Below are 17,684 nucleotides of genomic sequence, written 5' to 3'. Positions count from 1 at the left end.
GGGTATAATGAGCTCCAGCAGTAAAATAACTAAGAATTCTCAGCACAAAACAAGTCACCTTTAACAGGAGCCAGAGTTCATTCCCTTCCTCTCTTTCCTTTTGCCCTGGGAATTAGCACATGAAGCACTTACATCCTCTATAAGGCAACTGGGGAAGTTTAGTCTATGTGACTCTTCCTTTTTCTGTTGACTTACATCCCATAATCTCCCCCTCCCCACTTTTTTCTGTTACTCCCGCCTCTTCAGAATCTACTGTTATGATGAGGCCTTAGCTCATTGTACATGAATATGAAAGCTGCTCCATTTTGACACATGAAATAGATAGGAGCATAAAATGCATTTTCATTGTTGTTAACATGATTCCTAAATTAGTGCTCAAATGCCTATTGCCACTACTGTGGTACATCATATAACTACATATAGCTTCATTTCCAAATCAGTCGAGCTGGTTTTAATTATGATGTTTGCTTTGTCCCTTTGGTGAGTAATTCTGCACTGGATGAGAGCCAGTGCGGACACGTAGTGGGGAGACCCGGCTTCAGATTCTTGCTCTTCCCCAAACTCAGTCTCAGTTCCTCTTTAAAATGGCGGTGTTAAGATGGGATTGTGAAAACACTTGAAATGCAATCTACACAGTGGCTGTAGAAATGGGTCTTACTTAGCTGTGAGGGCATGTGCCTGCCTATTTCATCTAAGAATTTACATTTCAAACTGAAATGAGAATTTCTGGAACAACAACTGGCTGAGATGTGTTCGTGAGATAGTGGAATTGAGGAGAGGGCAATTTGCTTATGCTGGCTAGACCAACATACTGAGCTTCCTTTTATAAAGACTAAAGCTCCTAAAAAATATCAGCAAAGACAATAGACATCTGGCGAAGGTTAGCTGAGCTGGGCAATCTGGAGCCACTGTTGGCAGCAAAACACATTTCTCTTGGCTCTAGAAAGAGCCAATAGCGTATGGGAGGGGAAGGGGTGTGTGAGTGTGTCTGTATATACATGTGTGTGTTAAAACTTGGCTGCAGAAAAGGAAAAATGTAAATTCTGGTGTCAGCTTTCTTAGACATTGCTTCTAGTATTTCCTATTATTGTGCTCCAGTTCAAGTGGCCTGTGTTAGATGACGGGCTCCGTTTAACTTTCTGCCTCAGCAGCAGTGAGGGGCAGCATAAATGGTAGGTAACAAGGCCAGCAGTGGAACTAGGAACTGTTCTTTGTTTTTAAAATATATCTGTATTGATAAAATATAATCAACACTGACCCCATAACAAAATGTACACGGCAAAACATGATGTGATGTTTTTACAAGAGATTAACAATAATGATTGGCAAATTATTGAGCATGGGCGGCATGAATTGTTTTTTTGATCCTACTGAAGACCAGTCAGCAACTGACTGGTGATGTGCCATGTTTGGCTGTTCATTGAATACCATTTCTTGCAAATACCCAAGTATTTAGAATGTACTTTGTTAAGTGGGTGTGTCTTAGGTCCAGATAATTTGTTATGGCCTACATGTTTGTTTCTACAAAAAACATTTCTAGTGAAAAAATACAAGAATAACAAGAATACAAGTGAAAAATACAAGAAATTGTTTATGCAAAATAAAAAAAGATCAGTGGCAGACACCTAAAATAAGTATCCTATCAAATAAAGCTGTTCCTTTAATTTACAAATTCCGTTTTATACAGAACTAATTTATAGTATCCTTGCATGTACGTCTTAGAAGACAAATTAGTTTGACTAGATAGTCCATATTCCAAGTTTTCCATATAGGTTCCAGTTTGGACGTGGTTCGTTTTTGGAATGACGAGATGGGTTTCATTAGCTCAAGGGTTCCCAACCTTTTCTGACATGGGGGGGGGGGGGAACGCTATATGGAATCAAGAGAGCCATTAGCAACACCCTCTCTCTCCTAATTTACCAGATGGCTCCACTTTTCCTCCAGCTGCTCAGTTGTCAATTTACATGTGTATGAAGGCTCAGATCAGCATCTTGGGTATTTGCAGTGCTTTTTCCCCCCTGGGGGGATGCAAGAATACGTATACACCTAAACCAGGGGTCAACCTTTTTCAGCCATGGGCTGGTCCACCGTCCCTCAGACCATGTAGTGGGCCGGAATATATTTTGAAAAAAATAATGAATGAATTCCTATGCACCACAAATAACCCAGAGATGCATTTTAAATAAAAGCACACATTCTACTCATGTAAAAACACGCTGATTCCCGGACTATCCGCAGGCCGGAAGAAAGCGATTGGCCCACGGCCCTTAGGTTGCCTACCCCTGCCCTAAGCATTTTGTGAATCTTTGTACTTTTGTCCGTTTACTTTATTTCCCCCGATTTGAACTATAAAATGGTGGTTTTCTTGAGTAAAAATGAGAGTACCCCTAAATATATTTTTAGGAAAAAAAGCCCTGGGTATTTGAATACACATTTTTGCATGCTTATTTTTTTAAAAAAATCACAGTGGGTTAATAAAGAAATAGATCAGAGTTTTGAGCATGTATGAAATTGACACAGACTGAAACTAGGCTAAACATTCTGTCCTTCTTGGAGAACTGTTTTTCCTCATGGTGCTAGTTCTTAGCACTATGCTCATGGGAGAAATCTAATGCTTTGTGTACCACCTCATTTCATACCTCTAAGCTCCTACAGCTGTTTATAAGGGAAACTGTATGCATAGAAATATCTGGTTTTTAGGACAACCCAAGAGAAACATGAATAAGTGCAGAAGAGGATCTTTTCAGAATATGCAGTGCTAATCTTATTGGTCACATTTTCTCCCTTGACAGCCAATTCCTATCTTTCTTACCTTACACAATGCTGCAGACGTTATAGCTTGTGGAATCGAGGCATTTGTGCAGAAAGAGGTATGACAAAATGAATTTCCTGTGTTGTTAACAGCCTGTGCCAGGGCTTTGGAAATAGTGAAATTAGTGTTACCATGTTTTCCCAGCTCTGCTAAATAATCCAGTTACTAATTTAATTTAAATTTTAATAAGGGAAATACTTCAAACGTTTTCCTTTCAGAAATGGAAAGAAAATTATTGAATTCTGTGGGAAGAATGTGTATTTTGAAGTCTGTAAAAGGGAGCCGAATGATGGTGTCACTCTGAAGATCCATAAATAGCTCAGATCATTGAACCAGAGAGGGGGGGAAATACTGATTTTGATGCAGTCCAAGAGTTGTATCCTTGGTAGTTTTGCCTTAGTGAAAAACCCCTTCCACAAATTGGGACACCCAATATTTTTCAACTGCAGCCCTATAGTATTCTGTTCCAGCATTCCCAACCACCAGGAGCAGCTTTCAAAGGGAGGAACTTAAGCAGGTAGGAAGAATTGGTGAAAATCAGATGCCCCAGTTTATATAAGTGGGAACTCTTTCCACTAAGGCTATGGTGAGGAACATTTGGTCTAATTGAGCCCTCGGTTAAAAGCTATTTGAAGTATAATGTAGATCCTACCTGAACAACAACAGGGAGGGAAGGCGCATTTCATGGAGAGAGGTGTTTGTTTGTTTTTTTAAAAGATGAGGCCACCACTGAAAAGGCCCTGCCAGAATTAGCTCCTGCTGTAGAATTAGCATTTTGCAACAGCTGTAGCTTATGAATCCTTTTTAAAGGCAGACACACATAGATTGCATTACACTAAGCCAGTCTAGAGGTAACCAGGGAAATATCTGCTACATCCAGATAGGGTCACAGCTAGTAATAAGGCAATCCTAATAATTTGGCTGGGGTATGTGTGCAATTTTACAAGCTAATTTATTTAGGAACTATTTCAAGTTGAGCTCATTTTTTCTTCTACAGGTACCACAATAATAGAACTTGCATTTGGAAAACTGTCAGAAGTCTAGATGCATGTATAATAACACATTTTCTTTCCAGTGTTTTGATTGCATTTTATTTCCTTTCTTAACAGCAGACCTCTAGACTAAAAATTTGTAGGTAAGTTTCTCAATGTATAAGTCTATAGAGAATTTCACAGAGGGCCTAGATTTCTCACAGATTGCAAAGTTGGTCTTCTAGTCATCGTAAACTTCAAAAAGGACAAGTTTTTAATGCTTAAATCCAGAAAAGCTTTGAACATAAAGATGAAACTGCCTAGAAATTATATTACTCAGCAGGTTGACACACAGAGTCCCACCATAACTTCTCCAGGTGAATCATAATTCCATGGTTCTTTTTCTTGACTCACCTCTTGGAGTTGTCTTTCTGAAGCCAACACAGAGTTAAGCCTCCTTAAGTTCATTAAAATCAGTGGGCTTAGGCATCCCTAATTATTCATTGGATTTAGGCCTAGGACCAATTTGAATTGGGTGTGTCATTATTAAATTAGATTCCTTTTTAAATACAGTACAGTATTGTTTCAGAGAATTATAGTAAGTGCTTAGAAATATGTATCTGTATTTGATGAGATTTGGATCAGAGGGGATGAAATAATTGTGTTTGTGTGCATATTTTTTCGAAATGCTTAAATACACAATTTCCAAAAGACCTTGACGGCAAAAGATTGTTCACAGGCAAACAGAACTATGAGAAGATATTCTATAAGAATGATTCAGTAAAATATCTCAAAAATAATAAACATATTTTAACTTTGTGTTTAAAAGTAACTCAACTTAATAACTTAAGAAAACTTTTTGGAATTCAGGTGTTTTTGTATTAAGCCAGTATTCCCCCCCTCCCCCGCAGATTATAGCAGCTTCAGAGAGGTGATTTACATTGGAGAAACTGTGTGAGAGAAAGGACTAACTTTTTCTAGCATGGCCAATTTTTATCCTGCTGTGATGGATACGTTACTGTACTTGACATCATGTGACACCAGGTGTGGGATAACTAAAGTGCGTCCATGACAGCTGCAGTGGGGCTTGCATTTGGGCTGCTTACATTCAGCTCCAACTGCAAGCCCTGCTTTTGGCAAAAGGATTTGCAGCTGTGGTTTGAATTCAAGCTGGGTCTGCAAAGCAAGAATAGGGCAGATGGGGTCGTGACAAAAGCAGAAGGGGATGTTGTAAGAAGGGGCTACTACACATTGTGTGTCTTAACTTTTTTTTCTCTTCTCCCAAGGGGCAATTTCAGTGACTATGTTATTCTCATCCATTTGATCATGCTTGTTGCTTGTCATGTGGCAAATATAGTAGTAGTTGGAATAATAACAAAACCGAAAATTATGAATAAAGCCAGGGCAGGGCTTTGGTTACAGCAGCGGCAGACAATATGATGTTGGAGTCCAGCTTCCATTATCACTGACTATTGGTCATGCTGCCTTGTGCTGATGAGATTTGGAGTCCATCATCATCTGAAAAGTACCATGTGTGCTATCCCTGGGTCACCATGTTTGAATTGAGCATGTGATCAAATCTCCATTCAGCCATGAAGCTCACTGGATAACCATGGACTGGTCAATATTTCACAGCTTAACCCTAACTTACAGGGTAGTAGTGAGGATAAATGAGACATAGAACTACATGTACTTCCTTGAGCTATTTGGAGGCAGGATGAGATAGATACAGGATGAGATAGATAGACAGATGGATGTATTTAATGAAATAGAAATATATAATTCCTCTGAGAATGCATTGCAATGAATGTCAGTCATGTGGCATACTGTTTCTTCCATGCAGAGTGCTGACTCTTCTGGTAGCAGCAGGGTGCCTTCCTTTCTGTGATCCACAGGTAGGTAGGTTGGTTTAAAAAATACAATCCTAAGATGACTGTGAAATGGCTGTCTCCTTCCATTTGTCTTGCTATTGGATTCAGGAAGTGAACATTCCCTCTTGCTTGTGATTGGCTATTGAGAAGAAAAGGCAGGAGGGCACAGGCCAAGCAACAAAACCTTTCACAGAGGCAGGTCCGCCATAGCAAGCCCTAGGAAACAGTTTGCTGAAAGGAGTCTAATGCTTTTCAGGTGTAAAAATCTTCGGGGCATCTGCATAGAAACAAGCTATATTTTCAAGCGAAATCTTCATGTCTTTGTTTCTGAATCATTTTGTATATATGGATAATATTTTAGTCAGCCAAATAAGTTTTTTTGCACTGGAAATACATTAGGCACATTTCAGTAAATTGTTTCTTAGTGCCTCTGGAAGTCTCCTCTTCTCTCCCCACATGCATTATTGCACTTGTTTTTAAAAACATACAGCCATGTCCATGTTTACTCAGAGCTGTTTTTAAGTTTTGAAGAGAGAGTAAATAGTGGGACTGTCTTCTCCGTGAGCCTGCCTGCCCACTCCTCTCCTTTGCAACCCACCAATATCTGAATTAGGTCTGGGTGGGACGCAGAAGGGGGCCTTCTCTGTGCCCTCGGTTGGTTTTCAAACTCTCTCCCTAGGGAGGCGCCTCTCGCCCCCTTTTCCATCACTTCTAAAACACCTTTTTATACAGGCATCCATCCAACCTGCCATTCTCTTAAGTTTTCAACCTTCCTGGTTAATTAGCTTTGAATTCTGTTTTACCTCCTTTTTTGTCCCTCTTATAATTTGTATTTTTCTTGAGGTTGCCCTCTGTTAAAAGCTGCCTCAAACATTAATGGAAAGGCAGGCTAACAACTTTTAAAGTGATTAAAACAAGATTGCAGCCATAGCAGGCAAAACTTAGCATTGAAGAAAAAAGCCAGTAGTGCGTGACAATGAGAAACCACCACCCAGATCCCTCTCTCCCCAAGGTAAGGCCTGTCTATGGGGGGGCGGATGCTCACACATGCCCTATACTTTGACAGAACATGTGGAAGGGTGGGGGTTGTGGAGTTGCAAGCCCTCCACCGCCAGCACTTGGTGTGACCAGCCTCCATTTCATCTTCATGTTCATCCCTAGTACAAACAGTCTATATGCACATCAATGTAGCACTCCTCCACATGAAGGGAGACCAGAGTCAATGTCCCCACTTTGTTGTGGTGAAGCTCTATGCTGGATGCGATCCGTGCGGTGAGGCAGAGCCACAGCCGCCCTCCCAGCACCACTGCAGCTTACTTGGAAGGAGCTGGCATGGGGCAGGGTGGCAGCAGAACTGCATAGTCCTGACCTCACCAGCACCTTGCCTTACCACAGGTCCCTCCAGTATGCTGCAGCAATGCTGGTGTTGGGAGGGTGGCTCAGTCCCATTATGCGGGCTGCTACTCTGCGCATACACTGTTGTGCATGAATCGAGCTTCTTTACATGCCAGTCAGATTTGCAGGCATGGACACAGCACATCTTGGTGGCAGTGGTGGAGCTAGCCCTCAGTCCCTCCCATAAAGGTAAAGGTACCCCTGACCATTAGGTCCAGTCGTGGACAACTCTGGGGTTGCGGCGCTCATCTCGCTTTATTGGCCGGGGGAGCCGGCGAACAGCTTCCGGGTCATGTGGCCAGCATGACTAAGCCGCTTCTGGCGAACCAGAGCAGCGCACAGAAACACCGTTTACCTTCCCGCCGGAGCGGTACCTATTTATCTACTTGCACTTTGACGTGCCTTCAAACTGCTAGGTTGGCAGGAGCAAGGACCAAACAACGGGAGCTCACCCCGTCGCAGGGATTCAAACCACCGACCTTCTGATCAGCAAGTCCTAGGCTCAGTTGTTTAGACCACAGCATCACCTGCGTCCTCCAGTCCCTCCCATACAAAGCACATAATACCTTGTGTTACACCAGGGATTGCCAAACTGGTCCCTACTACCCACTAGTGGGCGTTTCAGGATTCCAGGGGGGCAGTAGGGGTTCTACGCCACATGTTACTGCAGCACTGGTAGGCGGTAAGGAAATTTTACCATCAAGAAAAATGCATTAGTGGGCGGTAGGTATAAAAAGGTTGACTACGCCTGTGTTACACAATGAAGTCTGTTTTCGATGTAGATACCCAAACACATGTCTTATTGTTTTTGTTGCTGCTACATGAAGACATGATATCAAATGACTAATAAATTAAACTGAAATTGATACAAAGTGGCAGCTCTTTTTAATATATTGTTTTTCCTAGAACATTTCTCCTCCAGCAACTACATCTTGGAACCATTTATGAAGGAGGGTTTATCTCTCTTTGCTTTGATGTTGTATTTTACAGTTTGACACAGATGGCTATTTTTGGGTCCTTATCCATTTGCTATGCATTGGTAAGTTTTTAATAAATTTGTGAAAATTAAGCTCTAATGCATAAGTACTGCTCCTTTTCATTTTAGTAGCGTTTCGGCTGAGGCTCCCAGTTTTCTGGCTTTTGTCCCTCAGTACAATAGCCAACAAATTGCATAAGCGGAGTTTGTTTGTATTGCTTCCACTTGGAACAGAAGCTTATTGTGTGTTCCTTCCAAAGGTATATGAATGAATCCAACTTTGCATTGAATTGTATGACACCATGAAAATGGAAGGGAAAACAAATATAGGCAGATCAAAGCTCTGAAATGATTTGGAGAGAACAGAGCACTGAAGAGTGAGAACAAATAAAGGAAATGAGATTTTGATCTATACTGGTTGGAAATAAATGCATAACTACAAAACTGGGCATTAGCCAAAGTAGCTTAAATGCTGCATAAAAGTTTAGATTTTTCTAACTGCAAATAGATTTTAACAATCACATTGATACCAAATTTAAATTGGTCCCTAGCTGTCCACATTATGACTTGGGGCTTATCCGCTCCAAAGTGTTTGCATTTCTGTAGTCCACATGCCATTACCCTCAAACAACACCATTCTCAATGCTTTCCTCCTATAAATTCAGCTTTATCCTATATGGAGATAATCCAGTGTTGAGGGAAATCAGACTCCAAACTGCTCCAGATCATTTTTGGGGGCGTTTTGTGGTGGGTGGATCAATTGTCACTTTCTGCTACTCCCCTTTCCATGCCCACTACCTCATCTGTGATTTGATTTCTTTTCCAGCAGTGTTCATAACTATTTCTGGTGTGCACCTGAATATTTCCCTCCCCCTTGATCCTTCAGATTTGCACAAATCCAGAAAACTGCACAAGCAAACCACATCAAACATTTCAATACCCAATATTTTGCCCAGCATTCTTGAAAAATGTGTGCTGAGAATCACTTTAATTGCTTTTAGTTCTTTTTCAGCCCTGCTTGTAACTTTCTGATGGCAGAACAGTCTCTCTCTCCTCTCTGATTTGCAGAAAACCAAAAAACTGCACAAGCAAATTTACAGTTGCCTGACCACGTGCTTTTTGTGTACTTCCTGGGTGGGGAATTTTTTTTTTAAACAGGCTGCATGCAGCAGTATCTGCATACGTGCCATGTTGATATTTAATCAGAATCAACAAATCAGAAGGAGGGGGGAAGCATAAAAGGGAATGTCTACTGGTATGAATGGGAAATAGTGAAGTTGCTTCTCATATAAAGATTCAAGTACTTGTAGGTGTAGACTACTCCTTCTAATCTGAATGGTGGTGGGGATAGATAAACGGCTAAATAATGCTCAAGTGTGGACTTTTACGTGTTTTGTGTCCTTTTATTCACAGGGGCTTACAAAGTATATTATAATTCATGGAGACCTAATTCTCTAAGGTGATTTCCCCCTTGTTTTTAAAGAGGGTAAAAGAGAAGAACCACCATTACAGAATAATAAAAAAGATCAGGAGAAAGAGGTGTAAAGGTTTTAAGGTTTAATGTTTTACTATGTTTATATATATGTTGGAAGCTGCCCAGAGTGGCTGGGACAACCCAGTCAGACGGGTGGGGTATAAATAATAAATTATTATTATTATTTTAATTACAGATTGTTGTCATGACTGTAAGAACAAAGGGACTGAGGCACAGCTGTATAGTCAGTGATAAACTGAGGTCTCCATATCTCTGTGGTCAGTAGAATCCTGATGGAGACACTTTAAAAGAATTGGATAGCACTGGGGGGGGGGGGGAGCCAACCCAAGCATCCAAATTAGAATGAATAATCTGTGCACATGGTTAAAGATTTGAAGAGAGAACAAGTTTTTGGGGGAGGGGATAAAGAGGAGGGAGGAAGGGGGGAAATTAGGATAAATGAGCAGGGACAAAAGTATATACTATTATGTATAACTAATAGGGGGATGATTTTGATGCATGTTATTGTTAGATTTTTGACTGAATGATTTTTTTGTAAGTTATTCGACATCCCTGGATGAAAGTGTGATTATAAAGAAGGGGGGGAGAGAGACACTTAAAAAAGACACTTTAGGGCCCCCCCTTAGTTTACAGCACCCCAAATGAATAAATTCACCAAGTAGACTATGGCAAGAGCTACCTGAAATACAGGTGAAACTCGGAAAATTAGAATATCGTGGAAAAGTTCATTTATTTCACCTGTATATGGTCATGAATCTGGAATAGTGAGCTGTAAACATCACTCCCCTCTGTATCTCACACATACAAGAGTTACTTACAGCGTGGTGGATTTTGCTTGTGTGCTGCTTTGAGAGTGGGTCTTGGCAAGAACGCAAGGTTTACATACGATCAATCAACCATTTAAGAGCAACTTCTTCACTGCAGCTTTAATGCTCATCTTCCCTCTTTTCTCCCAATTTAGAAGGATATAAATTCTGTCCAGGACATAATGGCTTTGCAACTGGGTCACACGGCCTAGTAATGTAGTTCTCTGAGAGCGTTTCTGTCGAGAGGGTGTTATGGTCCTGCCATTTGCTTTTGACTCCTTTAATGTTAGCCGCAATTCAAAACTCTGTGACTTTGTGCTTATCAAAGAGCCAGACAGCCATGAAATGGTTGGGAGTAAATTTAAAATAATGTTAGCTAGTTAGTTCTAATCCCCCAGAGCAGATTTGGGGGGGGTGCTAGGAGGGGCGGGGGGAGTCTTACTCACAGTATATATTCCCCACTCCTCTATAGACCAGAACCCTCTAAATGTTGCCTGATTACAGCTCCCATCAGCCTTGACCCAGTGGCCTTGCTGGCTGAGGCTTTTGGAGTCCAGTAACATTTGAGGCACAGGTTCCCCTCTCCTACTGTAGACCAGCTACCCTGCTAACTTCCGAACATGAGGAAAATAATGTTGCCTTTCATTTATGTTTTGGACAGGAGTGTTATACCTGGAAACTTGGCAATGCCGTTTTCAGGAGTCAAAACACTGTCCCGGCAATTTCTTTTCAGCTGCAGGGCAGAAATTCTGGGAAGTTGAGCCAGGGCTGGTTCTTACCTGTTCTCATGGCCTGCAAGGGTCAGTCTGGCCTGTGCACTCTCTATGACTGGCGGCTCACATTGAATGGGGTTGTGTCCCCTGGATAAATATAGCTCTCCACCTTCCCCAGGGCAATTCTTCTCTGGCACTCAACTAGGAGTGCAGAGAGGTTGTTTGTGTGCTACTGAGCTGTGACTGAACTCCTGTGCTAAAGTCTTGGGTTTGCCAACAATAGTCAGGCAAGCAGAAATCTGAAACATGGGTAGTTTTGCCCAAATCAATATAAAGAAAACATGCCATGAGTAATAATATAACATTAACATCATATAATTTGTTTTTTAGGGATTCTTAGGTATAATATTTGGTGGAAATCACTGTGTTTAGACCTCCCCCCCAAGTAACAGATAAAATGATTTTCTTCTTTTAGTGATTCTCAGCAACAATATATAAACTATGCATTCAGGTAAAACTTTCATTCTTTCTTTCTCTGTTTGTTGTTTTGCTTCAGGGCAATCCTACCTGGGTTTGATTTCCTTTGGAAGAGAGAGTAGTGAAGACTTGTGCCTTTGGGGGGGGGGCGGCAGTTTCCATAATATTTGCTTTATTTACAATTCTACAAGTAGAACATAAGTCTAGGCAAGCAGTGCATGCACCCCCACTGTTTAAAGAGAGGCATCTTAAATTCCAAGGTGCTTCCAGACTTTATCTTCCCTCCCCTGCCATTCTTCACATGCACACCCCTCCACCTGCACCCCAGCTCCCTTAACTCAGTGTTTTTTATATTGTAATTTCATGTTGTGAATTGCCCTGAGATCTACAGGTATAAGGTGGCACACAAATTTAATAAATATAATAATAATAATAATAATAATAATAATAATAATAATAATAATAATTATTATTATTATTATTATTATTATTATTATTATTAATAAGTGGGGAAGGGATGTGTCACCTTATGGAGGCAGAGAGGGCTTGAAAGTGAGGAGGCAAGTTTCTTTTGAAATCTCAGGAAAAAGAGTAGCTGATATCAGATTTCCAGAGTCATGACTGCCACTTTCTTTTAGTAGCATAACCACAATTAAGTATGAAAAAATGATTTGCATAATTTATTGCAGAACACAGCTTTTTTGGGGGCAGAAATTGAGGGTTGTTTTTTTTTTTTAAGTATAGTACTCAATCTGCTCCAACTCCATAGACACCCAAGTTGGGGGGCATTAATGGGGTCAATCATATTCACTTTAATCATTCATAACAGTGAAAGGCAACTGAAATTTTTTATTAGCAAGATCATGAGGTTATGGGGCTCCAAAGCTGGTTTTGCATGCATTAATAGTTCATTATGGAAGTGTGACACACTCTCAACAGTTTAAGGTATAATTTCATGCCTCAGAGCAATCACTGCATTCTGAGGAATCTAAATGGAATTTTGCCAGAGGGAAAAAGCATAAATCTCTGGCAGCAATGTTTAAGAACCTTGCATCGACCTTATCACACATGCCTATATACACACAAAAATAATCCTGTAGAGATATCCAGAAACCATTTCTGGTTATTGTATTGTTTCCTAAAGGGATACTGTCTGATGTGTGATGGCAGAGGACAAAAACTCACATCTACACACTTTCTATTGCCCTTTAGCTCAAATTGCAGAAGCGTCTACATTATTTAAATTACAAATTTGGTAGATGGCATAATCTGTGACATCGTTGTTCAGTCTGGGGAATTAATACTGTACTCTCTTTTTTATTTTTAGTGTGGTGATGTTGGCTTTTGCATCCCACCCAGCAGGTAAAAGAACTAAAAATTATAACTGGGTTTTTTAATTATATGGGTATGGTTTCATTTTCTTACATATGCTGTTTAGGAATATAATCTGTTAGATACACCACCACCCCCGATCTGTAGGTCTGTGTGCGTTCAGGTGCACAGGTGGGTCACTTGCATTTAGGTAGGTATCTGTTCCTTTTAATGGAGTTAGCTGATCTGTACATACAAAACTACATCAGTGGGGAGTGTCTCCTTGCACTGAAATTATTGAGAAATCTTTTCTAGAAAGGGAGTTCTGTTTGCCTATCATAACAATTGCATGTAGATCAGGCATAGGCAAACTCGGCCCTCCAGATGTTTTGAGACTATAACTCCCATCATCCCTGACCACTGGTCCTGTTAGCTAGGGATGATGGGAGTTGTAATCCCAAAACATCTGGAGGGCCGAGTTTGCCTGTGCCTGATGTAGATCATACCAGTAGATTGAGGTGTGATTTAACTGGGAGTTTTAGAAGCCGGAATCAACCTTAGAAACTTGGTCATACTACCTGATATTTTATTTTGTACAACGGAAGCACAAACATTTATTTCTGTTATTGGTTTTTAATGGGATATAACCTGGTCCAAACTGTAATGCTGAAACTGAAGTTCTGGTGCTGACTATTTAGAATGTTAGTTGCGTGCTGCACCTTCTCTGAACAGCAGAAAGTTCAGAGCACCATGCGGATTTACAGATTGAAATATGGGGGGGGGGGACCTGGAGAGTTGGGGAGCCTTCGCAATTAACTGTCATTTATAAATTGGCATCTTGAGCCACCACATAGAGTGTTCCAAGTTTACAGCAATATTGGATCAGTCCTTCCAAGGCCAGTTTCCAGCTATGTTGTCTCATATTCTTCTAAGCCAGTAGTGGAAACAAATTAATTCCTCATGACCATGAATATGCACACAGTGAACAGAGCTTATGCTTTTCCATTGGAAAAGGCAGTATCCAACATAGATCTTTTTGCAAGTGGAAATGTGTTCACTAAAAACACACCACTTCCTTTTCCTGCAGCCTCTCTTTGAACTGCTAATAAGAATCAGGTGCAGCTCAAAATGGTGAGAAAGGGGCCTTATAAGAGTAATGGCAAATTAAGGAGTCCAGAAGCTGTAAAAACATGTTTAAACCAAAGGATACCTGTTAAATGGAGTTTCTGTATAGAGATTTAACTGAGTGTTTTTTGCTAGTTTTCCCATTGAATCAATTGTTTTATTCCACAGGTGATCTCTTTAGTGCCTTGGAATTTCCATTCCTTTACTTCTACAGGTTTCACAGCAGTTGCTTTGCCAGGTAATATTCCTTTACCAGAATGAGTTTGTCAAAGTTAGTGGCATGTAAAACCTGAAAAGGACAATATTTTTTATGGCACAAACCACCGAAATGCTGAGAAGGATCAAGAACTCAGCTCTCTCATTCTTCTCCACATCTTCCCACCCCCCCCCCCCGTGAGCTGGGCTTCTCAAAGCATATGTTGTGTGATATTTTTCCACAACACTTTTGGGATGTCAAAATTGCTCGGCATCCTATGACAAAGTATTCACTGAAGGCATCTCTTGAAGGCTCAACATTGGATTAGTCTTCATAAATCACATTGTTTTCAGTGATTACAAAGAATTAGACCATAATACCCCATTATTAGCATGTGGATTTATTTTCCTGTACATCTTGTTATTTGGAGGACTTTGCAAGTTAGTTAAAAGGGAAAAGTTTAACCAAAATCCTATTAATTCAAGTGGAAACTGCTTGCTACCCAGGAAGAATTGAATTCTTTGTTGTTCATCTCCTAAGCATGTAAGTAGTACATGTTGCCCCAAGTTCCATTTATTTATTTATTTAGTGGTGAGATCTGCCTCTCATACTGCTGAGTGGCTGCCTAGTTATTTTTAGGTTCAAGTGTGTCCAAAACCCCTAGTTAGGCCGGTCTTTCTGCACACTAAGTAGTCATGCCCAGGATTGTACTGTAAGGCGATTTACAATCCAGGGAATATCTGCTTAGTGATTAAGTGCCATTGCTTAATTTGAAGGGGGAAAAAAGCTTTGCTCTATTGGACATGCTATAAATTTTACAGCAACATTTCCATGGGTTTAGCTGCTGAAATAACAATAAAATACATGAATATAATGAATTAAATGAAATAATAAAATATTTGTATCCTGCTCTTTCACCAATAAGCTCAGCTTGGCTTCAAGCTTGATGGCTGAGTAGATATTTGAATCTGGGTTTCCTATATCCAGACAGAATGCTGTAGCCATTACAGAACGCTGGCTTGGATCCTGAGCTTGGATGCTGCTGGTGGGAACATCCTAGGATCAGTTTCTGTTCCTGTGATCCTGTCACCCATGGAAGAGGAGTTTGCTCATCCCAAAAAGTATTTCCAGAAGGATGGTGGACACTGTAGAACAGTATTGCAGCAACTGCAGGAGGAAGGGGGAACTGGTGAAAATTACCTCCTCCTCCCTTCTGCCAGTGGGACTGTTCAGAGAAAACAAACTGAGGAGCCAAGCCACTGCCCTTTGCCCTGTCCAATAAACACTGCAGTTTTCAGTGTTCATCTCTGTAATGCTGTTACTTTTGAAGGATGTAAGGGCCTCTCCAGATGTCATTTCTATGGTGCGTTCCTGGTTATTTGTGCTCATGATGGTTATCGTGGTCGTTATATTTGATCCCACTTTCAAAACTGTTAGTGCCTGCAGACATTTCAGAGTGGGCTTAATGCTTTGTTTTCAGCCAGTGCATGCTCCATAGTTTCCTGCTGAAATCCTATTGCTTTTTATTCCACAAGTATTCCAGGGGTTGTTTGCATCCAAAGCAGCACTAGTGGAATTCCAGTGGGGCAGTGGCATTGCTGTTTCCTCCCTTCTGCACATCCACCAAATCTTATTTGGAGGGTCCCCCAACCTTCTGGAACACATTTTCAATGCTTGTAGGGGGCTATGGGGTATGGGGAAGCTTCATTCTCTAGTGTAGGTATCTTGCACTAGTACAGGATTCCTCAAACTTGGTCCTCCATATGTTTTGAGGCTACAGTTCCCATCATCCCTGACCACTGGTCCTGCTAGCTAGGAATCATGGGAGTTGTAGGCCAAAAACATCTGGAGGGCCAAGGTTGAGGAAGCCTGCACTAGTAGAACAAAAGTGTTCTTCCCCAGGGTGTCCCCTCCCCCCAGTTTGTTGTGCTATAGTGCAAGGGCCCCCACAGACAACAATAGTGCAGTAATATTCTGGAAGCATTGCAGAACATCTCATAAAGTGGAATGATTTGTGGGGATGGTCTAGTATAAATCTACCACTATTGCACTATTATTGTGTCAATGACATCTTGCAGAATACACCCTCCGGTCTGGAGGGATCCTTAGTCGAAAATGAGAATTCTCTCCATTAATGGTGCTGTCTACTACCACCTTCTGCAGCGGTCTTCTGGGATTCCTTCTGACCTTATATACAATGAAGCTGAAAAGCAACACATCCTTAGGACAGTATGCAGCCTGGAGTTTCCTAGCAAAGGTAAGATGTGTGCAGCTCTGTTTTGGTTAGGTATTTAAGAATGAGCATCTGTCACTCTTTCATATAACTCTAGCCCATTCTCGTTATAGTAAAGGTAAAGGGACCCCTGACCATTAGGTCCAGTTGCAGACGACTCTGGGGTTGAGGTGCTCATCTCGCTTTATTGGCCGAGGGAGCCGGCATACAGTTTCTGGGTCATGTGGCCAGCATGACTAAGCCGCTTCTGGCAAACCAGAGCAGCGCACGGAAACGCCGTTTACCTTCCCGCTGGAGTGGTACCTATTTATCTACTTGCATTTTGACATGCTTTCGAACTGCTAGGTTGGCAGGAGCAGGGACCAAGCAACGGAAGCTCACCCCGTTGTGGGGATTCGAACCGCTGACCTTCTGATCAGCCAGTCCTATGCTCTGTGGTTTAACCCACAGCGCCACCCCGCGTCCCTATTCTCATTATAACCTACTGTAAATAGTTTTTTCCTCCAACTATACTTTATATCCACCTTTATTAGATGAATGGATCATTAGAGTGGCAAAAGGATGGTATTCATCCTCTCCTCAAAAGCAAATTAATGTGTGGGGTGGTAATTCTAAATGGCATTTGTGATTGTGGTTCGAGGACCCGACCCCGGTGAAGTGAAATGAAGACACAAGGACACGTGATTTAAGGTTAATGGGCTAGAGAAAGGCCACAACTTTATTGGTTACAGCATTTGAAAAGGTATTGGCTTAGGCATTGGATCGAAACAATTGGGTTCTTCACCAGTAGGTGGAGCCTGTCGATGCTGATACGACTATAGGCTCACCCCTGCTGTCACCGAGGGTCGTGCCAAGGCCTCCCGCCAAGCAGGCATCGGACGGAATACACGACCCCCAGATTCCTTTAACGGAATACCCCTAAAAATTGAAGGCATAGGCGATGGCCACACCTAGCACTTCCACACAGCGCAACACATTATTCCAATGCCTAACCTACCCCCAATACCACAAAAAGAAAAAAGTTGTGACGATTGCTACGAGGTAGGCGAAAAAACCAATTAGCCTAGTGCCAAATGGAAAAACTCCTACCAGGCCCCCCAGCCAACCAGGGCGACCAACCTAAGGTCCATAGCAAGGCCGAAAAACCTGAGCCCTAACTAAAGGGAGTGGAGGGTGGGTGACTCGTGAGGGGCGAAGGCAGGAGGAATGAGGCCGAGCAAAGGCTGGCGCTGCAGCTAAATGCTGCTGAACACGCCCCCACCGTGGCCCCCGGTTGGATGGCCACCGGGGGGGGCGTGAGCGC

The 17,684-nt window shown here is 41.7% G+C and overlaps 1 protein-coding gene across 3 annotated transcripts in view; it reads left to right on the top strand.

Moving 5' to 3' along the window:
* The window catches only part of TMEM241 (transmembrane protein 241), a 49,176-nt gene that overhangs the window by 8,306 nt on the left and 23,186 nt on the right, over positions 1–17,684 (top strand). For 2 of the 3 annotated variants that reach the window (XM_081205767.1, XM_081205766.1), the window contains exons 5-13: positions 2,793–2,870; positions 3,922–3,947; positions 5,627–5,678; positions 8,040–8,088; positions 9,439–9,484; positions 11,515–11,550; positions 12,844–12,878; positions 14,121–14,190; positions 16,312–16,405. In XM_081205767.1, coding sequence (XP_081061893.1) covers positions 2,793–2,870; positions 3,922–3,947; positions 5,627–5,678; positions 8,040–8,088; positions 9,439–9,484; positions 11,515–11,550; positions 12,844–12,878; positions 14,121–14,190; positions 16,312–16,405 — 486 coding nt within the window. The remainder of the gene's footprint in view (positions 1–2,792; positions 2,871–3,921; positions 3,948–5,626; positions 5,679–8,039; positions 8,089–9,438; positions 9,485–11,514; positions 11,551–12,843; positions 12,879–14,120; positions 14,191–16,311; positions 16,406–17,684) is intronic. The other variant, XM_081205768.1, reaches the window with a different exon arrangement.

The sequence above is a fragment of the Podarcis bocagei genome (assembly GCF_964188305.1).
Source record: "Podarcis bocagei genome assembly, chromosome: 8".
Taxonomy (NCBI): domain Eukaryota; kingdom Metazoa; phylum Chordata; class Lepidosauria; order Squamata; family Lacertidae; genus Podarcis; species Podarcis bocagei.
This window is presented reverse-complemented; position numbering and strand designations above follow the sequence as displayed.